The sequence below is a fragment of the Manis javanica genome, chromosome 11 (assembly GCF_040802235.1).
Source record: "Manis javanica isolate MJ-LG chromosome 11, MJ_LKY, whole genome shotgun sequence".
Lineage (NCBI taxonomy): Eukaryota > Metazoa > Chordata > Mammalia > Pholidota > Manidae > Manis > Manis javanica.
This window is the reverse complement of record NC_133166.1, coordinates 3,305,394-3,331,770: the sequence shown is the minus strand read 5'-3', so window position 1 is coordinate 3,331,770 and position 26,377 is coordinate 3,305,394. Positions and strand designations below refer to the sequence as shown.

General features: G+C 36.7%; 3 protein-coding genes and 3 pseudogenes across 3 annotated transcripts; 3 read left to right on the top strand and 3 right to left on the bottom strand.

Moving 5' to 3' along the window:
* The first annotated feature begins 103 nt into the window (after positions 1-103).
* Positions 104-1,045, top strand: LOC108383455 (olfactory receptor 8H1-like). Its single transcript, XM_017639949.3, has one exon. The coding sequence runs from the start codon at positions 104-106 to the stop codon at positions 1,043-1,045; it is 942 nt and encodes a 313-aa protein (XP_017495438.2).
* Positions 1,046-8,432: 7,387 nt separating this feature from the next.
* Positions 8,433-9,380, bottom strand: LOC108383398 (olfactory receptor 8H1-like). Its single transcript, XM_037011778.2, has one exon. The coding sequence runs from the start codon at positions 9,378-9,380 to the stop codon at positions 8,433-8,435; it is 948 nt and encodes a 315-aa protein (XP_036867673.2).
* A 1,194-nt stretch (positions 9,381-10,574) lies between these two features.
* Positions 10,575-12,179, top strand: LOC108383449 (olfactory receptor 5T7-like; annotated as a pseudogene).
* A 3,903-nt stretch (positions 12,180-16,082) lies between these two features.
* Positions 16,083-17,030, bottom strand: LOC118971053 (olfactory receptor 8H1-like). Its single transcript, XM_037010930.2, has one exon. It carries the CDS (start codon positions 17,028-17,030, stop codon positions 16,083-16,085), a length of 948 nt encoding a protein of 315 aa, XP_036866825.2.
* A 1,870-nt stretch (positions 17,031-18,900) lies between these two features.
* LOC118971092 (olfactory receptor 5T2-like) lies at positions 18,901-19,852 on the top strand (annotated as a pseudogene).
* Positions 19,853-24,544: 4,692 nt separating this feature from the next.
* LOC108385853 (olfactory receptor 8H1-like) lies at positions 24,545-25,493 on the bottom strand (annotated as a pseudogene).
* Between the last annotated feature and the right edge of the window lie 884 nt (positions 25,494-26,377).

Genomic DNA, 26,377 nt, shown 5'->3' with positions numbered 1-26,377 from the left:
AAAGTATATATTCCATGTCGTTCATACAGACACAAGCATTTCTGAGTTCATTGCTGCTAAATGTCAACACTGACTTCTCAGCAGTTCAAACCAGCTGACCACTATGTGTAGAAGGAATACCACGCAGGTGACAGACTTCATCCTTCTGGGGCTGACGGATTCCCCGGAGGTCCAGCTGGTCCTCTTTCTGCTGTTCCTGCTCATATACCTGATCACAGTGCTGGGGAACGTAGGGATGGTGCTGGTGATCCGCCTGGATATCCAGCTTCACACCCCCATGTACTTTTTCCTCAGTCATCTCTCCTTTCTCGACCTCACTTACTCAACTGTCATTACACCTAAAACTTTACATAACTTACTAACTTCCACCAAGTATATTTCGTACATGAGTTGCTTCACCCAGATGTATATTTTTGTTCTTTTGGGTGCCTCTGAATGTATTCTTCTCTCCTCGATGGCATATGATCGCTACGTAGCCATCTGCAACCCTCTCCACTACCCAGTTGTTATGTCCAAAAGACTCTGCTGTTCCTTCATCTTGGGGTCCTACTTTGTTGGTTTTATGGATTCCACTGTCAACGTGCTTTACATGAGCAGATTGGATTTCTGTGGCTCCAATGTAATCCGCCACTTTTTCTGTGACCCATCCCCAATTTTAGCCCTGTCTTGCACCAACACGCATGAGGTTGAAATGATGTTATTTATTGGTGCTGGTTCCACTCTCCTGGTGTCTCTTATCACAATATCTGTGTCTTATGTTTCCATTCTGTCTACCATCCTGAAAATTACTTCCACTTCAGGGAAGCGGAAAGCCTTCTCTACTTGTGCCTCCCATCTCCTGGGAGTCACCACCTTTCATGGCACTCTGATGTTTGCTTATTTAAAACCTAGTAAGTCCTACTCTTTGGGAAAGGATAAAGTCGCTTCTGTGTTTTATGCAATTGTGATCCCCATGCTGAATCCACTCATTTATAGTCTTAGGAACAAAGAAGTAAAAAATGCTCTCATTAGAATCATGCAGAAGGACTCCAGGAAAATAAAATAACAATGATGCTAAATTTTTAAGGCAGTTTTTCTTCTCTTTTGTGTATTTCCTTGTTCCCTTTTCAAAAGCAAATGAATCCTTTGTTTGTCTTTCTGTTGATTCATCATTTACTTGACCAAAAATGTTCTGCCTTTCATGGCATAAGGGGACTCTAAACAATGCTTTCTGTCTCAGTTGATTCCCAGGTATCTTCAGTTTAAAATAATTTTTGACATTGTGTCTTTTGGATCCCTCTTATTCCCAAATTATTATTTTGAATCTCTACTGACTTCCAATGTGATAAACACTGGTTTTACTTTTGTGAAAAGAATGTTTATATCTATTGAATGGAATAATATTTAGCTTATAGCAATAAATCTTATGTTAAAATCTGTGTCTATGGACATTTTTTTCTTATTGCTTGATGATTAAAGCTATGTAATCACGTAACACATGTATTAAGGCAACTTTATTTCTTTGTTTCTCAGTCACCTATATTTTCTTGCAGAATAATCCTTTTGTCAAATATTTTGATTTGCTTATCACCATAACAGCATTGTATTTTGCAAAGTATAAGTTATCATTGTTAGTGTTATAACCAAGATTCAAAAGAAAATTCTCACCTAATAAGGGACTTCTTAAGACATGGCAAACAGCTTTCTGAATAACTTTTAATCACAGACAAAAGTTTAATTCTACATTAGACCTACCAAAGTATCCATCTCCTTGTGTTATACTAAGAGTTTTTAATTTTACAACGTAATTTATAGTATACTGATAATGTCTATATATAAAACAATTTAATTTTTCTAATGGTTTTCATCTCAATCGATTTCTAATAATATAATTCTTTGGTGAAACACATATAAACACTTTCATTTTAATATTTTGCTAAATTACTTTCCAAAAAACTTGTATGATATCTAATTTCATCAATACAATTATATTTATTTAAAAGTTTAATTATAACCTATGGACAGAAATATAATGAATGTACTGCATAACATTTCATGAGTGAGAGGAAAAAGTCAAAACCAATAAGGTGAAAATTAATGAAGATACATGGAGTAATCATGCTCTTTAGCCCTTAAATTATCAATGGATTTTATAAGACACAATTTGAGGGCATAAAGTTTCTCTGTCCTTTTTATTCAGAAATGAGCTTGAGAACCTGGTCATCGGTCCAAGATTAAGAAAGCAGAATCAAATTAAATCAAATATAAGGGGTGAAATAAAAGGAAATAGCCTTTTGGAAACATTACAAAATTACAGATAGAGGTATTGTTTAGGAATACCATTGAAGCCACAAGGAAGCCAGATGTCCTTAAAGATTTCTTACTCAAGCTATTAAAAGTGGTAGGGTGAATTTTCCCAGTAGGCTAAAATATAGAAGGGCAACAAAAATCAACTTCTCAGATATAGCAAGACTTTTGATTATATAAAAAGATAATTTCTCCAATCGTCACTAAAAGACCCTACCAAGCAGAGTTCCCTGGTTTGTCTATATTGTTTTATTTAATCCTTATAACAGCCTTATGAAATAAATTGGTATTATTACTCTGTTTTATTAAATCTTAGAATAGCAGTCAAGTTAACATGACCAAAGTCGGACAGGTACTAAATGCATGATAGAACCAGGATCTTAAAACAGATCTGTTTGACCACAGAACATAGAAATTCACATAATTAGTTAGATTATGGCTTATTATAGGTCACAGAAATCGAAATACTCAATACAATTTGTTACTGTAGATTTTTCTTTGCTTAAAATGAAGATATAAAAAAGAATATATAAAAATTAGTGTTTTCATTCATGGCAGTAGATTTTCATACCTGGTGAATTGTTAATACTGGCCAATATTTATTTAGGTGCTCCTATGTTAGGTGCATAGATATTTATTGTAGTTATATCCCCTTGTTAGACTGACCCCTTTATCATTATGTAATGTCCTTCTTTGTCTCTTGTTACTTTCTTTGTTTTGAAGTCTATTTTGTATGATACAAGTACTGTAACTCCTGCTTCTTTCTCCCTCTTATTTGCATGAAATATCATTTTCCACCCCTTCACTTCTAGTCTGCGTATGTCTTTGGGTTTGAAGTGAGTCTCTTGTAGGCAGCGTATAGATGGGTCTTGCTTTTTTATTCGTTCTGTAACTCTGTGTCTTTCAATTGGTACATTCAGTCCATTAACATTTAGTTTGATTATCAATAGATATGAACTTATTGCCATTTCAGGCTTTAGATTCGCGGTTACCAAAGGTTCAAGGATAGCTTCTTCACTATCTAACAGTCTAATTTAGGTCACTTATTACACTATTTCAAACACAATCTAAAGGTTCTTTTTTTCTATCCCTTCTTTTTCTTCCTCCTTCACTTTATATAGTTAGGTGTCATATTCTGTACTCTTTGTTTACCCCTTGACTGACTTGGTAGGTAGGTGATTTACTGCATTTCCTTAGTAATTGAGTAATCTACTTCCTTCACTGTGGTTTATTTTCTCTGGTGACAGCTGTTTAGCCTTAAGAGCACTTCCATCTAGAGCAGTCCCTTTAAAATACACTGTAGAGATAGTTTGTGGGAGGTATATTTCCCTGAACTTTTGCTTTTCTGGAAATTGTTTAATCCCTCCTTCAAATTCAAATGATAATCTTGTCAGGCAGAGTATTCTTGGTTGGATGTCCTTCTGTTTCATTGCATTAAATATATCATGCCACTCCCTTCTAGCTTGTAAGGTTTCTGTGGAGAAGTCTGATGATAGCCTGTTGGGTTTTCCTTTGTATGTGATCTTTTTTCTCTCTTTGGCTGCTTTCAATACTCTCTCCTTGTCCTTGATTGTTGCTATTATAATTATTATATGTCTTGGTGTTGTCTTCCTAGGGTTCCTTGTGTTTAGAGATCTCTGTACTTTCATACCCTGAGAGACTATTTCCTTCCCCAGATTGGGGAAATCTTCCATGTCCTCAAAGAGACTTTCTTTCCCTTTTTTCTCTCTCTTCTTCTGGTAACCCTATCATGCAGATGTTGTTCTGTTTGGATTGGTCCCACAATTCTCTTATTATTCTATCATTCCTACAGATCCTTTTTTCTCTCTGTGCCTCAGCTTCTTTGTTTTCCTGTTCTCTAATTTCTATTTCATTTACTGTGTCCTCTACCTCATCTAATCTACTTTTAAGTCCCTCCATTGTATGTTTCATTTCAGATACTGTATTTTTCAAAGTTTCCACTTCTTTCTTGAACTCCTCCCTGTGATATTTTCCTGTAGGTCCTTGAGCATGTTTGTAATTTTATTTTGAAATCTTTGTTGAAAAGATTGGTGATTTCAGTTTCACTTAGCCCCCTTCTGGTGCTTGTGGGATTTTGTTTGTGCAAAGTTCTTTTTCTGTTTCATATTTCTAATGGTTACTATGGAATAATAACTTTGTGTAGGCAGCACCCTCTAGTGCCAGAACCTCTACCCTCTAGGGTTGCCCAGCACCTGGAGCAATGGCGGGGGTCACATGTGAGCAGTCCCAGTGCCTGCCCAGAGGAAAGAGCTCTTTCCTGCTTTCTGGTTGCAGTGCTTACCTCCACTTCCAGGTCCAGTGGGCTGAGTACAAAGGAGGAGCCTCTGCATTATGCCCCTGCAGCTGCCGGAGGCAGGGCTGCCCTCCAGCTGGCCTGATGCAGTTGTGAGGGCATCAGGCAAGCAGACCAGTGCCTGCTGGGAGGAAGGAGTGACAGGATGTATATTGCAGTTGGGGCCTCAGCGCTGCATTGCTAGCTAGTGGGATGGAGCATCTGAAGCTCCTGAAAGTTCCCAACCTGCTGGGCTGAGTGCACCGGGATGATTTTGTCCATCTGGCCTTTCTCCTAAGCAGCAAATTCTGTATAATCCTTGCCCATTTAGCACCCCTCTCACTGATGGGAAGTCTTTCAAAGTGCCCACTTTTCTTTATTTTCAGAGCAGCTAGTTGTGGGTACCTGTTCTCCACAAGAGGCTGGAATTTCAGTCTGAGTATTCTTCCTGTCTTTGCTTTCCAACTCCTCTAATCTCCAGAGCACCATGTAATGTGGGTTCATGCTCCCAGAGCAGATCTCCAGGGGTGGGTGTTTAGCAGTCCGGGGCTTATACTCCCTCCCTGCTCCATTTCTCTTCTTCCTGCCTGTGAACTGGGGTTGGAGGAAGGCTTGGATCATACTGAATCATGACTTTGCTACTTTACCTTCTTCTTTGAATTCTTCTCTTTTCCCCAGATGTAGGCCATCTCCTGCAGTCTTCAAGTCACTCTTTCAGGATTAGTTGTATTTGCTGTATTTTCATGTTATATGTAGTTTTGGGAGGAGGTTTATGTCTCACTTCTCATGCCACCATCTTTTCCCCCCTCCTATGCTGTTTTGTTTTTCAGTCTGTTACTACTGTGGTGTTCTTGTAATGTTCCTGATAATTATTTTTATTCCTCAAGCTTATGTCTATTTTACTACCTTTATGATACCTTCTCTATCAAAATAACAAGTATGAATATATTTCCTGACTAGGTCTATTTAAAGAAGCATTGCAGGAATTCCTGAAGAAGCAAATTAGTGAAAATGAAATAAATTGAATGAAACTGGCTTCTTGATATCAGGTAGAGTCAGATTTGCACTTATGCTGTTTCTCAGAAGTTAGAGGTCCATTGAGAAATGCATTCCAGAGAGCAGTGTAGTATATAGTAGGAGTTTGCACAGGCTATATGCCTTTCAAAATATGGTGGTGGAGGTATGGGTAGATAAACTATTCAAAAATAGCCTAAAAATGAGTAAAAAATTGCACTTCCCAGAGAAGGAGCTATAGACATATTGATATTATGAAATATAAATATATTAGAGAAAATATAATATAATTTTAAGTACAATATATCTGTAAGGGAAATGTTCATTTGTAAGGTTATCTCCCTTTCCTTGCCTGTGAGAGAAGGCTGACTAAATCTCTAGAAATTTATCCATGGGAGAGAGAACGCAGGGGCTTATATCTGCATAACAACCTTACCTTTGTTTCCTTTGGTTTTTCTGGTAACCTTCCATAACTGCACCCCATCTGTTAACAGCTTCTTTTGTCTTTAGCTGGAAGTGGTATTTAAGGTTCTGTCTGGGCCATTTCAGGGAGGAGCTAACTTGAAAGATAGAGAAAACATGGCTAGAATAATCCAAGAAAGAGAGTAAGGATGAGTGGCTCACTTTTCCTGGACTCTCCCATGTGTAAAGAAGGCATACGTTTTACAAAATTTCTGTGTGTCTTTTATTATAGGAGGGACTCAGCCTAGAACCTAGAAGGGCAAAATGAAAATATTTTTTCCTCCTCCACAAACCTAATAAAATAGGGGAACCAAAAAGAGAACTTAGGTAAGATTAATGAATTATAAACAAGACAAAACAAAATGAAGATCGTTTATTCATAAAAGATAAAAGAGCCATTTCTTTCATGAGTCAGAAAAGAAGGAAAGATAAAACAGTGGGTAGAACCATCCAGGAGAGCGAGAGGGAGAGAGTGGTTGAGCAATGAGAGAGAGAGGGGAGCAATGGGTTGGCAGGCCTAGTGTGGAAGTAAATTTTAGTCTGTGATTATGAGATATTCAGAAAGCTGCTTTCCATGTCCTAGGGACTCCCTCATTAGGTGAGAGTTTTCTTTTGAAATCTTGGTTATAACAATAACAGTAATTACTTACATTTTCAAAAATGCAGTGCTGTTAGGGTGATATGCAGTCAAAATATTTGACACTGGGATTATTCTGGGAGAAAATGAAAATACGGGCTGCCTAGAAACAACAAAATAAAATTTACCTTGACGCATTTGTTACATGTTTAGATAACTTTAACCATCAAGCAGTAAGAAAAATGTCTATAGACCTAGATTTTAGTAGATGAGATCTATTGCTGTGAACTAAATATTATTCCTTTTGTAGGTATGAACATTCTTTCACACACTCAAAACCATTGTTCACTACACAGAGCAAAAGTGTCATGAGCAAAAGCTGTGTTTGCTTTCTTAATAATTACGGTGGTAACAATGGCACTGGACTGAATTTTTTTATGCCTGGTAGACTAAGGAGAACAATAAAAACTATATGGAATGATGAATATAAGCAATATAAGGTTATAATGGTCAGATTCTGTGTTTAGCATAGCATGCCGATTGGCTGGATGTGAGGCGTCTGTGATAAAAGCAGAATTCCAGGATCATACTTAAATCTTTGTCTAAACAAGGACGAAGATCACTCTCCATGATGTGAGATGGAAGTTTAGATATTGCGAGTACTACCTGAAAGTTGTCGTGTGATGATAAACTATGTTAGTTATATAGCTAAAGCCCTTCAAATATTGCCTGGCTCTTGGTAAGCTCTCTACAAAAAATGGTAATACCATATCTATCAATTATTGGGTTGCAACCACAGCTGTTCATATTTTATCCATGCACTTTTCTAATCTTAATTTATTCCACATTTACATGAAACAGCATTTTGGCTTTGTACTGTAAACATGGACAATATTTCTTAAATTACATCAGACTACATCTTACATGATAAAAGATACTACTGTTAACAGAGAAATTATAGGGCAAATGCAAATAACTTAGAAGGCGTTTCTATTTCCCTAATTTTTCAATATTTTCCAAATCTCTCCATGCTAACACATACCATTCTAAATGCAAAATTACGAAGTGTTGTATTTTCCTTAGCTGTTGCGCATTTGTCAATTATATTAACCAAATAAAATTCACAAAATGCAAGTGAATAATCTTTAAGAAAAATCATTGTACATTAATAATTCTGTAGGAATGTAAATCTTCTAACGATCGTGGCCAGTATTTATTAGTATTTCCTACATTGGTTTACATCCATTACTCTGTTGACCTGGAATTACTATTTATTTTGTACAGTTGAGAAAACTGAGGCTTAAATTTCAGGAGTTATTAAGGTTTATACAGCTAAAAATGCAGCTGATCTAGAATCTAAATCCTGGAATGTTTGGATCCAAAGCAAGTGCTTGTCATAACTCTGCTATTTCATCTCTATATAAAAAAATGAAAAATTTGAAGCTTTTATTATTGTGCCAAAAATTAATCTCCTTTGCTTAATAAAATTTTCTGGAGTTAGAATATTTGTGAGACATTGTATAATATACTTGAGGACATGACAATTAATATTCTTACTTTGAACATCAGTTGCCCTTAAAAACACATATATTTAGGTGATACATTTAACACTTATTTCACGGTTTCCTATTACAAGTACATTTGTAAAGACATATTCCTGGAAATGCCCAAGATCTTATTTAGTCAGCTACAGGAAGATACAACAGAAATCAATACGAATTAAGGGATTCAATTGTTATTGAGAGAGAATAAGGAAGTACATCAAAGGGAAGAAAAAATTCCTAAAAGTTAGCATCACTGTTATTTTAATGGCCTGGTGTCCTGTCTCTTCTGCATGATTCTAATGAGAGCATTTTTTACTTCTTTGTTCCTAAGACTGTAAATGAGTGGGTTCAGCATGGGGATCACGATTGTGTAAAACACAGAAGCTACTTGATCCTTTCCCAAAGAGTAGGACTTACTTGGTTTTAAATAAGTGAACATTGTAGTCCCATAAAAGATGGTGACTCCCAGGAGATGGGACGCACAAGTAGAGAAGGCTTTCCGCTTCCCTGAAGTGGAAGTAATTGTCAGGATAGTAGACAGAATGGACACGTAAGACACACATATTGTGGTAAGAGACACCATTAGAGTGGAACCAGCAACAATAAATATCATGATTTCAATGTCATGTGTGTCAGTGCAAGACAGGGCTAATATTGGGGATGTATCACAGAAAAAGTGATGGATTACATTGGAGTCACAGAAATGCAACCTGCTCACAAAAAGTACATTGACAGTGGCATTCATAAATCCAATGAAGTAGGACCCCAAGATGAGGGAACAGCAGAGCCTTGTGGACATAATGACAGGGTAGTGAAGGGGGTTGCAGATGGCTACGTAGCGATCATAGGCCATTGAGGAGAGAAGAATACATTCTGTGGCGCCCAAGAAGACAAACAAGTACATCTGGGTGAGGCAGCTCAGGTAGGAAACATACTTGGTGGAAGCCAGTAAGTTCTCCAAGGTTTTAGGTGTGATGACGGTTGAGTAAATGAGGTCGAGAAAGGACAGGTGACTGAGGAAGAAATACATGGGGGTGTGAAGCCGAACGTCCAGGCGGATCCCCAGGAACATGCCTGCGTTCCCCAGCACTGTGAGCAGGTACATCAGCAGGAACAGCAGGAAGAGGACCAGCTGCACCTCCGGGGAGTCCGTCAGCCCCAGAAGGATGAAGTCTGCCACCTGCGTGGTGTTCCTTCCGCCCATAGTGGTAACTGCTCTGAACTGCTGAGAAGTCAGCGTTGATATTTGGCAGCAATGACTTCAGAAAAATCTTGCATCTGTATGAACGACGTGACATATTTATTGTAGTGTCGTGTTTTATAAAGTGATTATAATGAGTGAAATAGAGATTATGACTGAAAAACCTTAAGAGTCATGGCCATCGTTGTATAGACCCATGCAATATGAATAAATTGACATTTAGGTAAGTCATAATAACAACTAACATTATTAGAATGAGCCTCACACTGTTGTAAATGCTTCCTTTGAGTAATGCATTTACTCCACATGAGAACATATGTCATATGTGCCCACCATAAGCCACATTGTTTAGATGAGAAATGGGTCCTGTTTAAGTAACCAATCCAGAGTCAGAGCTATGAAATGCTGGCTGTGTTTTTACCAAGATAGACTTCAGAAAACATTTTCATAATACTGCATTTCTGTTTATATTTAATTTCATCTAATGTGAGAAAAGATGCTACAGACATAAACAATGATAGAATAACAATTTGGGGGTATTATTTACCTTTCTTTTGTTTCCAGTATACATGACACTTAATTAGCATGACAAAGAAATTTCAATCTAGTTGATTTAGCAGGATGTATTAAAACTAAGGACCACCTGTTATTGTTAATTTCAAAAGATATGAAGTTTTCCCAACTTGATCACTCAAAATCAAATTTCTTCCAAATACCATATTTCTAAAATATGTACATTACTTGTAGACCCTAATTCCATCAACAATCTATTTCTGATTCCTTGAATTCACGTACTATTCTCATAACATTCCCATTTTATTTGATCTTAACAAACACCTTCTACTCTTGAGAATAATACTTACTGTGAGCCAGGGGTAGGAAAATAATCCTTATTGCATTATTATCTGTTAGAAATTTGTCAACCTCACATATGTCTCATGAATTAATGTGAAAAACCATTTGAATCCTAAACTTCTGTAGCATGACACTTGTTTTTTTTTTTTGAGAAGTGTTCTGTTTAAATTTTAATCTTCTCATTTTGTTTTATTCTGAGGTACAAAGAAATCAACCTAGAACTTATGCTCAGGTCCTGGTCAAATGGAAAATCTGATCTAAAAGAACTTCGGGAGCTCCTGTGAATATAAGGAGCGCTCAGCAGCCTTGCCTCCTATGCTTTTAATTCCACGCCCCTCGTGCATGGGAGCTGATGATCGTGCAACATCTGCTCCTCCTTGGGGACCTGTTTCCCAGGAACATTGCTTGGCCTGTTTTGCATGGCATGTTTCCAAGGATACAGGTTCAAGGACTATTTGCAGCCCCCTTAGGGTTCCAGGAAGAGGTCGCCTTTTCCCTTAGAGGCCACACGGTGGAGGGCCTGGGGGGTTTGTCCTCCTTGGTGATGCCTTCAATTTTTGACTGGAATGGTGGAGAAGCTATTTCTGGGGAAACATCTCTTTACTCTGTGGCTGAAACCATGTGGAATGCGAAGATCCATTTTTCACAATGGACCATATTGTATTTAAAAGGGTGATACTATCATAGGAGTAATTATGTCCATCAGGAGAAAATTAGAGTATAAGAAAACTCAAAGAACAAAATGAAAACAAATCAAGACTTGTAACGTTTTGATGATTATCCCACAATTATTTTCTTTTGTTAGTGTAGAGCTAATTTGTGTGCCTATAGATTTCCATAATTATTATTATACTGTATATTCAATATCCAATTCTCATTTCATGACTAACAGGCCTTTCTGTTCTCCTTTTACACTCTATAAAGTAAGATAAAATAATATAAAATGCAAGCACACCAAAATAGTAAGACCAGTTGCACCGACATTTTATATCCTTTATGAAGATCTTCAATTTTCCCTCATGAGGTGTCAACAAGCAGAATGTGTCTGGAGTCACCATATATATACTGAAGGGCTTCACAGATGAGCTTGAATTACAGATAATTTAATTCTTCCTGTTTTTAGTCATCTACCTCTTTGCTATGTAGGGAAACCTGGCTTTGGCTCTATAGGTCAGTGGGGATTCCTTACTCCAAAAACCATGTACTCTTTTCTCAGTGTGCTGTCGCCTATCTTAGTGTGCTCTGACCTATCGGTGCCTGCTTCTCCTCAGTCATTACCCCAGATATGTCAGCAGATTTTGTGTCAAAGAACAAAACCATTTGGTTCCTTGGATGTGCAGCACAGATGCTTCTCCTTGTTACTTGTGCATCTGCAGAGGGTTTTCTCCTTGCTGCAATGGTATATGATTGCTATGTAGCAATCTGCACCCATCTCCTGTATGCAGTGAGCATGTCTCCCCGAGTCTGTGTTCCCCTATCATTGCTTCCTGTGTTGGTGGCAGCTTGCATGCTTCTGTACACACAATGGACACATTTAGCTGCTCCTTCTGAGCATCTAATAAAATCAGACATGTCTTCTGTGACATCCCGTGTCTCCTGGCTTTTTCTTGCTCTGACACACACACAAGCCAGCTTCTGCTCTTCTACTTTGTGGGGGCCACTGAGACAGTCACTACCCTGATTGTGCTCATCTCCCATGGCTTCATTCTGTTGGCCATTCTGAACATTCATTCTGTTGAAGGGAGACAAAAAGACTTTTCTACATGTGGTTCTCACCTAACCAGAGAGACAGTTTATCAGGGAACGATCCTCTTCATGTATCTGAGACCAAGTTCCAGCTATGCTTCAGACCATGACACGATGGTGTCAGTATTTCACACCGTTGTGATTTCCTTGCTAAATCCCATCATCTACAGGTTGAGGAACAAAGATGTAAAAAGGCAATGATAAGTGTGTATCAGAAAAATTGGTTTATCAACTAATTCTATTTTTCACACTGGACATTAAACAGAAACAATTTAAGAGTGATGTGCATTGTCTCTATATCAAGAACTTATGATAAAAATGTTTTGTTTTAGGTTCTTAGGGTCTTTTTATTCTTCTTGCACATTTTTAAGTAAAGACCATGACTACAGGCTGCAATGCTCTGAGTCAGCATCCAGTGTACGGGGCTTTTTCTCCCAGAGCCGTGGCCCATTGGTACAGGATCAAGGGGTAGAAATGGTGGTGGCACTTCTCACTGTTACTCCTAGGGACCCACTCAAAATTTTGCTTCCTGTATCCACAACCTTCCATTCTCAGGATCAAAGATTAAAGGATGCAATGAAAAATATTTTAAGGGATACTATTTCATAGGAAGGTAAAATTTAAGCATTGAATGAAACTAAAAAGAATGTTGAGTATCATTTTATTTTTCAATCATTAGATCTATGAAAGGAAATGACTTTGTTTTAATTAAGTTTTTATACATGTTATACAATAAATCATTAATGAGTCCTTCAATGCAGCATTTTACAAAATTTAAATTGTGTCATATTCATACCTCTATGTTTATACTGATCCATATTCAATATTCATTTATAGACACATTGCTGTTACTTTGTATAACTTGGATTTCACTTGTGTATTAGAAAAAGAAAATGTTTGAGGCCAGAATGTATATGCAAATTTCATCTGAAAGAGAGAAAACTTATTTTCAGGTACACATAACTATTCATGTAGTAGACCAAATTTTATGTTATAAAAATATTAAGGTTTCTAAGCCACAGGATCTTAAAAGTACTTTGATGTGTATGATTATCGGGGTAAAATTTTCTCTTAGAAATAAAAATCTTCATCAAAAGTGTTCCTAAATATACATCTCCAACAAAACTCAAAGTTTTCCATATTCCAGAATATTAGGCTTCTACCATTCAAATCAGTAATTCAACTGGTGAGGCAAGGATGGCCAGAGTGATCCTTTATCTACTAAACGTATTTAATTCCTCTTTTAAAGTCATCAGTTATGACAAACTTGGGTATTCTTTGTCCAACATGATAACCGCACGTTTCACAGTGTATTTGGATGAAATAATGGATGAATCTTCTTCAACAGTGCAGGATACAAAAGAGAACTGCATCTGGGAGAAAACAATTCAATAACACAGAGGCAACCTAGGTTCCAGGATGACCTTGTGAAAAACAGCCATTCACAAACCCAAGTCAGCTAAACTCTGCACCTTATGACCAAGGATACTGACTCTTTGTTGACCTGCTCTGTTTACAGGTTAGCCTGTACCCTGACTATTACCGATATTTTCTCCAGAGCAATATAGTCACCTGATAAATTGTTCGTTCCATTACAGAGTTATTTTTACTATAAATACAACCGTGCCAATGTATTTGAGAAATTTTAGTTAGTACTGCCCAAATCACAGTGTCCTCTATCAGCTGTTTTGGAGAATGTCTGCCAGCAAATATACCTTTCAAGAACACCTCTTGTTTTTATTTATATAATAATGGATTCCATTTTTGAAACTCTGATAATTCCTAGAATGATGATGAAGAATGTGAATTCCAGAGTTGAAATGTCTAGTTTTGAATATGAGGCTGTTCTTTATCTTTTGGAGGGACCAGGAACCAGTTACTGAATCTCTCCTTGTCCCAGTTTCATCAACATTAAAATTCATCCTTCAGATACATTTATTGAGCCACTCTACTAGGCACTGGGGATATAACATTAGTGAAAGCAAAAATCCTGTGTCACAGAGCTCACATGATGGAGACATGGGCAAAGAAGAAAAAAATGGCACAAGTTAAATATTCAAAATGTTAGGTGGAATTGCCTGTAAAGGGAAACAAATGATGTAAAGACATGAGATAGGTACAATATTAAAAAATGGCATAAGGATGGTTCTCAGAAGAAATTAAGAAAAATCAGCATGCATTTATCTTTAAAAAGGAAGGCTTAGGATGAAAAAGAGAAAGTGAAAAACATCTCAGGCAATATCTGCTCTAAGGTGTTCAGGAAGAATTCAGAGGCCGTGTGGGGGAGCAAAGTGAGGCTGGCAGGACACTAAGGAATGAGTTATTAGGGCTCGGGGGGGGGGGGGAGGTGAGATCACTTTGGACCAGGGGGCTCTTGTAAAGGTTTGGTTTTTACTCTTAGTGTGATGAGAAGCCTTGCAGGATGTGTGCAGAAAGCGACAGGCCCCAGCACACTGCGTGCCAGCACCACTCCTGCCCTTACACTGAGATTGGAGTCAGGAGGGGAGAGGTCACACAGAGAGACAAGCTAGGAAACTGCAGCATTAATTCTAAGACTGAAATGATGGGTCCAGGGCCAGGGTGGCAGCAGAGAAAGAGCTGAGAAGTAGACTCCAGACAGATTCTGTGTTTAGCACAACAAGCTGATTGGCTGGACATCAGGTGTGTGAGACAGAGGAGAAATCCAGCATAATTCTTCAGTGTTTTTCTGAACAAGGAGAAAGATCACTTTCCGAGACATGAGGTTAATGTGTGGGTATTGCTAATACTACCTGAAAATTGTCTCGGGAAGATGAACTATGTTAATTATATAGCTAAAGCCCTTCGAATATTGCCTGGCTCTTGGTAAGCTCTCTGCAAAAGAAAAAACCATACCTATCAGTTATTTGGGTGCAACCACAGCTGTTCATATTTCATCCATGCTCTATTCTTATCTTAATTTCTTCCATGTTTATATGAAATAGCATTTGGCTTTGCACTATAAACATGGACAGTATGTCTTAAATTATATTAGATTACATCTTACATGATAAAAGATACTACTATTAACAGGGAAATTACAGGGCAAATGCAAATAACTTACAACTATGAAGGCATTTCTATTTCCTTAATTTTTTAATTTTCACCAAATCTCTCCATGCTAACACCTGCCATTCTAAATCCCAAATTATTAACTATTGCATTTTCCTTAGCTGTTGTGCATTTGTCAATTGTATTAACCAAAAGGAATTTACAAAATGCAAGTGTAGAGTCTTTTATTTTATTTTATTAAGGTATCATTGATACACACTCTTATGAGGGTTTCACATGGAAAGCATTGTGGTTACTACATTCACCCATATTATCAAGTCCCCCTGATGCGCCCTTGAAGTCATTATACATCAGTGTAGTAAGATGCCACGGAGTCACTATGCAAATGAATATTCTTTAAGAAAAATGATTGTGCATTAATAATTTTGTAGGAATGTAAGTCTTCGAATGATTGTGGCCACTCTTAGTATTTCCTTAAATGCTTTGCATCCATTATCTGATTTAATCTTTAAAATAACTCTGTGGACCTGGAATCACTATTTATTTTATGCAGTTGAGAAAACTCAGGCTTAAATTTCGGGAGTTATTAAGGGTTATACAGCTAAAGAGGGAGCACATCTCGAATCTAAATCCTGGAATGTTTGGATCCAAAGCAAGTTCTTGTCTTCTCTCTGCTGTTTAGTCTCTATATAAAAAAAGTTAAAAGTTTTGAAGCTTCTATTATTCTGCCAAAAAATCAATCTCCTTTGTTTAATAAAATTCTCTGGAGTTAGAATATTTGTGAGACATTGTATGATATACTTTAGGACATAACAATCAATATTCTTATTTTGAACTTCAGTTGCTCTTAGAAACACTTATATTTAGATGATATATTTAACACCTATTTCACGGTTTCCTATTACAATGTAGGTTTGTAAAGACATATTTCTGGAAATGCCCAAGATCTTATTTAGTCAAGTAAAGAATAATACAACAGAAATCAATACAAATTAAAGGATTCAATTATTTTTGAGAGAGAACAAGGTAATACACCAAAGGGAAGAAAAAAATCCCTAAAAGTTAGCATCACTGTTATTTTAATGGCCTGGAGTCCTGTCTCTTCTTCATGAGCCTAATGAGAGCATTTTTCACTTCTTTGTTCCTAAGACTGTAAATGAGTGGATTCAGCATGGGGATCACAATTGTGTAAAACACAGAAGCTACTTGATCCTTTCCCAAAGAGTAGGACGTACTTGGTTTTAAATAAGTGAACATCATAGTGCCATAAAAGATGGTGACTCCCAGGAGATGGGAGGCACAAGTAGAAAAGGCTTTCCGCTTCCCTGCATTGGAAGTAATTTTCAGGATGGTAGACAGAATGGACACATAGGACATGGATATTGTGATAAGAGACGCCATTAGAGTAGAACCAGCAACAATAAATATCATGATTTCAATGTCATGTGTGTCAGTGCAAGATAGGGCTAAAATCGGGGATGTATCACAGAAAAAGTGATGGATTACATTGGAGTCGCAGAAATGCAATCTTCTCATGCAAAGCACATTGACTGTGGAATCCATAAATCCAATGACGTAGCACCCCAAGATGAGGGAGCAGCAGAGCCTTGGGGACATAACGACGGGGTAGCGGAGGGGGTTGCAGATGGCTACGTAGCGATCATAGGCCATTGAGGAGAGAAGAAAACATTCAGTGGCGCCCAAGAAGACAAAAAAGTACATCTGGGTGAGGCAGCTCATGTAGGAAATATACTTGGTGGAAGCCAGTAAGTTCTCCAAGGTTTTAGGTGTGATGACGGTTGAGTAAATGAGGTCGAGAAAGGACAGGTGACTGAGGAAAAAGTACATGGGGGTGTGAAGCCGAACGTCCAGGCAGATCACCAGGAACATGCCTGCGTTCCCCAGCACTGTGAGCAGGTACATCAGCAGGAACAGCAGGAAGAGGACCAGCTGCACCTCCGGGGAGTCCGTCAGCCCCAGAAGGATGAAGTCTGCCACCTGCGTGGTGTTCCTTCCGCCCATAGTGGTAACTGCTCTGAACTGCTGAGAAGTCAGCGTTGATACTTAGGAGCAGTGACTTCTGAGAGGCTTGTGCCTGTATGAATGACATGGCATATTAATTTCAGTGTTGTGTTTTAGAAAGTGATAATAATGAGTGGGTTAGAGTATATGAAAAATTTTAGATTCATGGCCAGATACAGGAATTGGTATAAATTGACATTTAGATAAATCATAATAGCTAACACATGGCATATTTAGAATGAGCTTGACGCTCTTGTAAATGCTTCCCCTGAGTAATGCATTTACTCCACATGAGAACATTATGCCATATGTGACCACCATTAGCCACATTGTGTAGATGAGAAAAAAGGTCCAGTTTAAGTAACCAATCCAGAGTCAAAGCTATTAAATGTTGGTTGTGTTTTTACCAAGACAGATTCACTTCAGAAAGCATTTTCATAATACTGTATTTCTTTCTACATTTAATTTCAGCAAATGTAAGAAAAGATGCTACAGACATAAACGATGATAGAACAACAATTTGGGGGTATTATTTACCTTTCTTTTGTTTCCAGTATACATAAAACAATATGCATGACAAAGAAATTTCAATCTAGTTGATTCAGCAGGATGTATTAAAACTAAGGACCACCTGTTATTGTTAATTTCAAAAGATATGAAGTTTTCCCAACTTGACCACTCAAAATTAAATTTCTTCTAAATACCACATTTCTAAAATATGAACATTACCTGTAGACCTGATTCCTTCAACACTCTATTTCTGGTTCCATGAATTCAAGTACTCTGCTCATAACATCCCCATTTTATTTGATCTTAACTAAAACCCTCTACTCTCGATAATAATACTTACTGTGAGTCAGGCTTGGTCGGAAAAAAATCCTTATTCCATTATTACCTGTTTAGAAATTTGTCAACCTCACATATGTCTCACAAATTACATTTGAAAACCATTTGAATCCAAAACTTTTGTCGCATAATACTTGTTTTTCTTTTTTTTTGAGAAATGTTCTTTTTAAATTGTAATATATTCATTTTGTTTTATTCTGAGGTATAAAGAAATCAACCTAGAACTTTTGCTCAGCTCCTGGTCAAATGGCAAATCTGATCTAAAAGAACCTCAAGGAGCACCTGTAAATATAAGAAGTGCACAGTAGCCTTGCCTTCTATGCTTTTAATTCCACACCCCTCGTGCATGGGAGCTGATGATTGTGCAACATCTGCTCCTCATTGGGGACCTGTTTCCCAGGAACATTGCTTGGCCTGTTTTGCATGGCATGCTTCCAAGAACACAAGTTCAAGGACTAATTGCAGCTCCTTTAGGATTCCAGGAACTGGTCGCCTCTTCCCTTAGAGGCCACACGGTGGAGAGGCTGGGGGGTTTGTCCTCCTTGGTGATACCTTCAGTTCTTGACTGGAATGGTGGAGAAGGTATTTCTGGGGAAACATCTCTTTACTCTGTGGCTGAAACCATGTGGATCCATTTTTCACAATGAACCATATTATATTTAAAAGGGTGATACTATCATAGGAGTAATTATGTCCATCAGGAGAAAATTGGAATATAAGAAAACTCAAAGAAAATGAAAACAAATCAAGACTTGTAACATTTTGATGAATTTCTCCCAATCATTTTCTTTTGTTAGTATAGAGCTTGTATGTGTGCCTATAGATTTGCATAATTATTATTATACTGTATATTCAATATCCAATCCTCAATTCATCAATAACAGGCCTTTCTGTTCTTCTTTTATACTCTATAAAGTAAGAAAAAATAATATAAAATGCAAGCACACCAAAATAGTAAGACCAGTTGCACCGACATTTTATATACTTTATGAAGATCTTCAATTTTCCCTCAAGAGGTGTCAACATGCAGAATGTGTCTGGAGTCACCATATATATACTGAAGGGCTTCACAGTCGAACTTGAATTGCGGATAATTTAATTTTTCCTGTTTTTAGCCATCTACCTCTTTACTATGTAGGGAAACCTGGCTTTGGCTCTATAGGTCAGTGGGGATTCCTTACTCCAAAAACCATGTACTCTTTTCTCAGTGTGCTGTCGCCTATCTTAGTGTGCTCTGACCTATCGGTGCCTGCTTCTCCTCAGTCATTACCCCAGATAGTCAGCAGATGTTGTGTCAAAGAATAAAACCATTTGGTTCCGTGGATGTGCAGCACAGATGCTTCTCCTTGTTACTTGTGCATCCGCAGAGGGTTTTCTCCTTGCTGCAATGGTATATGAATGCTAAGTAGCAATCTGCACCCATCTCCTGTATGCAGTGAGCATGTCTCCCCGAGTCTGTGTGTCCCCTATCATTGCTTCCTGTGTTGGTGGCAACTTGCATGCTTCTGTACTCACAGTGGACACATTTAGCTGCTCCTTCTGAGCATCTAATAAAATCAGACATGTCTTCTGTGACATCCCGTGTCTCCTGGCTTTTTCTTGCTCTGACACACACACAAGCCAGCTTCTGCTCTTCTACTTTGTGGGGGCCACTGAGACAGTCACTACCCTGATTGTGCTCATCTCCAATGGCTTCATTCTGTTGGCCATTCTGAACATTCATTCTGTTGAAGGGAGTCAAAAAAACTTTTCTACATGTGGTTCTCACCTAACTGGAGAGACAATTTATCAGAGAACTATCCTCTTCATGTATGTGAGATCAAGTTCCAATTGTGCTTCAGATCATGACATAATGGTGTCAGTATTTCACACCATTGTGATTCCCTTGCTAAATCCCATCTTCTACAGTTTGAGGAACAAAGATGTAAAAAGAGGCCATGATAAGAGTGTGTCAGAAAAATTGGTTTATCAACTAGTTCTATTTTTTACACTAAACATTAAACAGAAACAATTTAAGAATGATGTACATTGTCTCAATATCAAGAAGTTATGATATAAATGGTTGCTTTACTTTGTTAGTCTTTTTATTCTTCTTGAACATATTTAAGTAAAGATCATGACTACAGGCTGTAATGCTCTGAGTCAGCATCCAGTGTACGGGGCTGTTTCTCCCAGAGCTGGGGGCCATGGGTCCAGGATCAAGGGGTAGAAATGGTGGTGGCACTTCTCACTGTTACTCTTAGGGACCCACTCAAAATTTTGCTTCCTGTATCCACAACCTTCCATTCTCCGGATCAAAGATTAAAGGATGCAATGAAAAATATTTTAAGGGATACTATTTCATCAGAAGGTAAAATTTTAGCATTGAATGAAACTAAAAAGAATGTTGGGTGTCATATTATTGTTCAATCATTAGATATAGAAAAGGAAATGACTTTGTTTTGTTAAGTTTTTATACATGTTATACAATAAATCATTAATCAGTCCCTCAATGCAGCATTTTACAAAATTTAAATTGTATCATATTTGTACCTCTTATTATGCTTATACTGATCCATATTCAATATTCAGTTATACACACACTGCTATTAGTTTATATAACTTGGATTTCCACTTTTTATTCAAAAATGAAAATGTTTGAGACCAGAATGTATATGCAAATTTCATCTAAAAAGAGAAAAATTTATTTTCAGAAACACATAACTATTCATGTGGTAGACTAAGTCAAGGTTTCCAACCCACATGTTCTTAAAGGTGCTTTGATGTATATTATTTTGGGGGAAGAATTTTCTTTTAGAATGAAATATCTTTATCAAAAGTGTTCCTTAATATACATCTCTTAGAAAACTCAAAAGTTTTTCAGTATTCTGGAATCATTTTAGGCTTCTACAATTCAAATCAGCATTTCAAACTGATGAAATAAGGGTGGTTGAAATAGTCCTATCTACTAAATAATTTCAATTATTCTTTAAAGACCATCTGTAAGACAAATTTGGCAATAGTTTTTCCAACATGAAAACCTCCACTTTCTTTCACAGTGGATGTGCACAAAGTGCTAGATGAATCTTCTTCAGCAATGGAGAATGCAAAAGAGAAAAACATCTGGGAGAAAACAATTCAACAACCTAAAGCAACCTGGGTACCAGGATTACCTTGTGAAAAAAGAGCCATTCACAAACATAAGTTACCTAAACTCTGCAACTTATAACCAAGAATATTTTATTATTTGTTGAACTGCTCTGTTTACAGGATAGCCTGTACCCCAACTATTAAAGATTTTCTCTCCAGAGCAATACCAGCATCTGATAAATTGTTTTCTTTTTTATAGAGTTATTCTCTCTGTAAGTAGCACTGCACCTATATGTTTGAGAAAATTTAGCTTGTATTGCCAAGATCAGACTGTCCTCTGTCAGCAACTTTGGAAAATGTCTACCAGCAAATGTTTCAAAAGCCCTTAGTGTTTTTCTTAATGCCTTCTTTAATATAATAAGGGATTCTATTTTTTCAACTGTAATAATAGTAGTATTCTTAGAATGATGATGAAGAATGTGAACTCTAGAGTTGGAGTAACTAGTTTCAAATGTGAGGTTGTTTGGGACCAGTGAACTCTGCTAAAGGCTCAGCTTTTATTCATAGTGTCCTGAGAAGTCTTGCAGGATGTGTGAAGAAAGTGACAGGCTCCAGCACACTGCATGCCAGCAGCACTCCAGCTCTTCCACTGAAATTAGAGTCAGAGGGACAAGGTCACACAGAGAGACAAGCTAGGGAACTGCAGCGCTAAATTTTAAGACTGAGATGATGGATCCAGGGCCAGGGTGGCAGCAGAGAAAGAGCTGAGAAGTAGTCAGACTCCGAACAGATTCTGTGTTTAGCACAGCATGCCGATTGGCTGGATATGAGGCATGTGTGATAGAGGGAGAAATCCAGGACCATGTCTGTCTGAAGAAGGAGAAAGATTACTTTCCATGATGTGGGATTATCATGTAGGCATCTCTAGTACTACATTAATGTTATCTCGTGAAGATAAACTATGTTTATTATATATCTAAAGCCCTTTGAATATTGCCTGGAACTTGGTAAGCACCCTATAAAATATGGCATTACCATATCTATCAATTGTTTGGAAATAAACATGGCTGTTCATATTTTAGTCATACTCTATTCTAGTCTAAATTTATTTTCATGTTTATATGAAAGGGCACTTGGGTTTTGCACCATAATCAAGAAGTGTATATCCTAAATTACAACAGACCACATCATACATGAAATATTATACTCAGTAATATAATAGGGAAATTACAGGCCAAAAGCAAGTAGTTCACACCTTTCATATTGACCCTAGATTATATCTAAAATACAGTATGAAGTATATAGATTAACTTAATATAATTATAAGTTAATTTTATTTGCCTTGTCTTACTGTAAATAGAATTTGATTAATTTAATTACCATTTACCTCACTATTTCCTTAAATTCATGGATCTGTTGACTATCTTTGCCAGCATTAACCAAAATAATATATTTCCTATCATAGAAATAGACATGAATGAAAGCAAGCTGAAATCATAGTCATAAAGATGACTGAAAATGAAAAAATGAAGAGTCTGAAAATGCTTAAAATGACACAATGTGTATACAAGAAGATATGAGGAAAAAAAAGCATTATTAGACAATAAATATTGATCAAATATTTACTTTAAATTCTAGCACCAACAAGTAGCATTAGCTATATAGACACTAAATAATATGGACACCAAAGGAAAAATAATTCATAGTATTTTAAAATGACATTGACATATGATCAGGGAAATTTAAAAATACATGAGGTAGAAAATAATCCATTCTTAAAAGAAATGAGTCTTTATTGACAGTTTTGAATTAGTGGAAAACTCTAAACTTTTAACTCCTAAAGGAGAATTTGCACTTTTGCACTTTAAATATTTAAAAAGTATTTAAAGAATAGTCAGATATAGTTTTGCAAAGAAAAAACCAATATTTTAAAAATATAAATTTTATTGCATCATTGCTTGAAGAAATCTAACTGGTTACAAAAGATCAAACAAACAAAAATCAAAGACTTGGAAAGCAGAAAAATATGTTCTTTAACAAATTTAAAAAGCAGAGAAAATTGAAACTGCAATTCCAGATTATAGAGGAAAAATTTTAAGGGGAATACTAGCATTTACTTGACTAAAGTTTACAAGTTGCCATGAAATCTGAATTCATTGTTAAGTCTTAGTTTTAAAACTCATCTTTGTTAAAAATTTTGGAAGAAATGAGTCAAGCATATATTTCAAGCATTTATTTGTAATGGCTGTAACAAACCCATAGAAATTAGGAAAAAGGCAATAATTTTTAAACATATATAGAATTTCAACAAAAGCAGTTTTACTGAAGCTTGTTGATCCAATGGAAAAACAAGGTTGTAAAATATTTAGTTGGTAACCACCAAAGAGATATTTCTCTATAGAAATTTTTAAATTGATGAATTTACAACATTTCAGGTACAAAGCATGGCAAGATGGATCCTGGTATTTCCCATGTACCAAGAACACATTCACCTCAGGTTTTAACAAGAAAGGAATTATCAAATTTGCATTAACTTGTAAGTGTATGCAGAGAGCTGCAAAAACTCACATAGAAAATAAATGCTCCTTATATTTGTAAGACATGAACATACACATATCATTATAGGTCTGGAAGAACATATACTAAATCACTAGTTACTGTGAAGGCATTTCTAATCCTTAATTTTTTCAACATTTTCCAGGTGTCTCCAATACTAACAAATACCATTCTAAATCTGAAATTATTAAGTGCTACATTATCCAGAAGTATTGTGCATTCATCAATCAAATTAATCTTGCACATGTCCAAATGACCATACCAATTTATAAAATGCAAGTGAATATTCTTTAAAATATAATCATTGTGCATTTGTCAATTAAATTGATCTTTGTCATATACAAATATCAAAAAGAATTTACAAAAGGCAAGTGATAGTCTTTAAGAAAAAATCTTGTGCATTAAAAATTTTGCAGAAATATAAATCTTCTAATGATTTTGGCCAGTATTTATTAGTAGTGCCTCAAATGCTTTATTTAGATCCATTATTTGATTTAATCTTTACAATCATTCTGTGGACCTGGAATTACTATTTATTTTGTGCAATTGAGAAAACTCAGGCTTAAATTTCAGAAGTTATTAAGGGTTTTACAGCTAAAAAGGTAGCAGACCTAGAACCTGAATCCTGGAATGTTTGGAACCAAAGCAAGTGCTTGTCTTCACTCTGCCATTTTTTTCTCTAAAAAATAAATGAACCAATTTCTGAAATTGTTATTATTTTGCTAAAATGAAGTTTATTTGCTTAAATTCCCAGAAATTAGAATATGTGTGAGTATTAATTAACATGACAATTAATACTTTTATTTTGAGAGTCATTTGCCCTTAAAAACATATATTTAGACTGTATGTTTAAAACATAATTTCATGGATTCCGATTACAGTGTAGATTTTGTAAAGACGTATTCCTAGAAATGTCCAAGATCATATTCAGTAAAGGATGACTCAACAGGAAAACAAATTAAAGGATTCAATTGCTTTTGGTGAGAAAACAAGGAATTATATCAAAGAGAAGAAAAAAATGTCTTACAAGCTTAGCATCACTATTACTTTAATGGCCTGGAGGCCTCTTTCTTCCATATGATTCTAATGAAAGCAATTTTCACTTCTTTGTTCCTAAGACTGTAAATGAGTGGATTCAGCATGGGGAAAAACGATTTTTGTAAAACACAGAAGCTACTTGATCCTTTCCCAAAGAGTAGGACTTAATTGGTTTTAAGTAAGCGAACATCAAAGTGCCATAAAAGATGGTGACTCCCAGGAGATGCGACACACAAGTAGAGAAGACTTTCCGCTTCCCTGAAGTGGAAGTAATTTTCAGGATAGTAGACAGGATGGACACATAGGACACAGATATTGTGATAAGAGACACCATTAGAGTGGAACCAGCACCAATGAATATCATCATATCCATGTCATGTGTGTCAGTGCAAAACAGGCTGCAATTGGGGATGTGTCACAGAAAAAGTGATGGATTACATTGGAGTCACAGAAATGCAATCTGCTCACATAAAGCACATTGACTGTGGCATTCATGAATCCAATGAAGTAGGACCCCAAGATGAGGGAGCAGCAGAGCCTTGTGGACATAACGACGGGGTAGTGGAGGGGGTTGCAGATGGCTACGTAGCGATCATAGGCCATTGAGGAGAGAAGAAAACATTCACTGGCAACCAAGAAGACAAAAAAGTACATCTGGGTGAAGCAGCTCATGAAGGAAATATACTTGGTGGAAGCCAGTAAGTTCTCCAAGGTTTTAGGTGTGATGACGGTTGAGTAAATGAGGTCGAGAAAGGACAGGTGACTGAGGAAAAAGTACATGGGGGTGTGAAGCCGGACGTCCAGGCGGATCCCCAGCACCATGCCTGCGTTCCCCAGCACTGTGAGCAGGTACATCAGCAGGAACAGCAGGAAGAGGACCAGCTGCACCTCCGGGGAGTCCGTCAGCCCCAGAAGGATGAAGTCTGCCACCTGCGTGGTGTTCCTTCCGCCCATAGTGGTGACTGCTCTGAACTGCTGAGAAGTCAGCGTTGATACTTAGCAGCAATGACTTCAGATAGGCTTTCATCTGTATGAATGACACGACATATTTAGTTTAATGTCATGTTGTTAGAAAGTGATAATAATGTTGTATTAAATCTTGGCTGTGATTCTACCAAGATATATTGACTCCTGAAAGCATTTTCATAATACTGTCATCCTATTTACCTTTAAGTTCAGCAAATGTGAGAAAATATGCTAGAGATAAAGTAAACAATGATAGTGCATTATTTCTCATCATTTTGTTTCCAATATACATGACAGTTAATATACATGGCAAATAAATTTCAAGTTATATGAGTTTACTAGAGTGTATCAATACTATGGGCCACATATTAATATCAATTTCGTAAGATATGATATTTTCCCAACTTGGCCATTCAAAATCATGTCTTTCAAATACTGTATTTTATAATATGCACATTACTTGTAGATCCTGATTCCATCAACTCTCTATTTCTGGTCCACAAACCCTGGCTTTATTCCTGATAAGGTGTAAAAGATAAGGATATGTATAATCTTCTTATAAGATATGCATTTTATTTGATCTTGATCAAAGCCCTCTTGTCTTGAGAATAATACTTACTGTGAGCCAGATTTGATAGGAAAAAATCCCTATTCCAATATTATCTGTCTAGAAATTTGTCAACCTCACATTTTGCTCACAAATTAAATTTGAAAACCATTTGAGTCTAAACCTTCTGTAGTTTTCCTTGAGAGAACTTCTGTTTGAATTATAGGACATTCATGTTGTTTTATTCTGAGGTAAAAAGAAATCAACCCAGAACACTTTTATAGGTCTTGGTCAAATGGAACATTTGATCCAAAAGAATGTCAGG

Bases quoted from the DNA above. Each gene is read 5' to 3' on its own strand.
- LOC108383455 (XM_017639949.3), top strand. From the start codon at position 104: ATGTGTAGAAGGAATACCACGCAGGTGACAGACTTCATCCTTCTGGGG.
- LOC118971053 (XM_037010930.2), bottom strand. From the start codon at position 17,030: ATGGGCGGAAGGAACACCACGCAGGTGGCAGACTTCATCCTTCTGGGG.
- LOC108383398 (XM_037011778.2), bottom strand. From the start codon at position 9,380: ATGGGCGGAAGGAACACCACGCAGGTGGCAGACTTCATCCTTCTGGGG.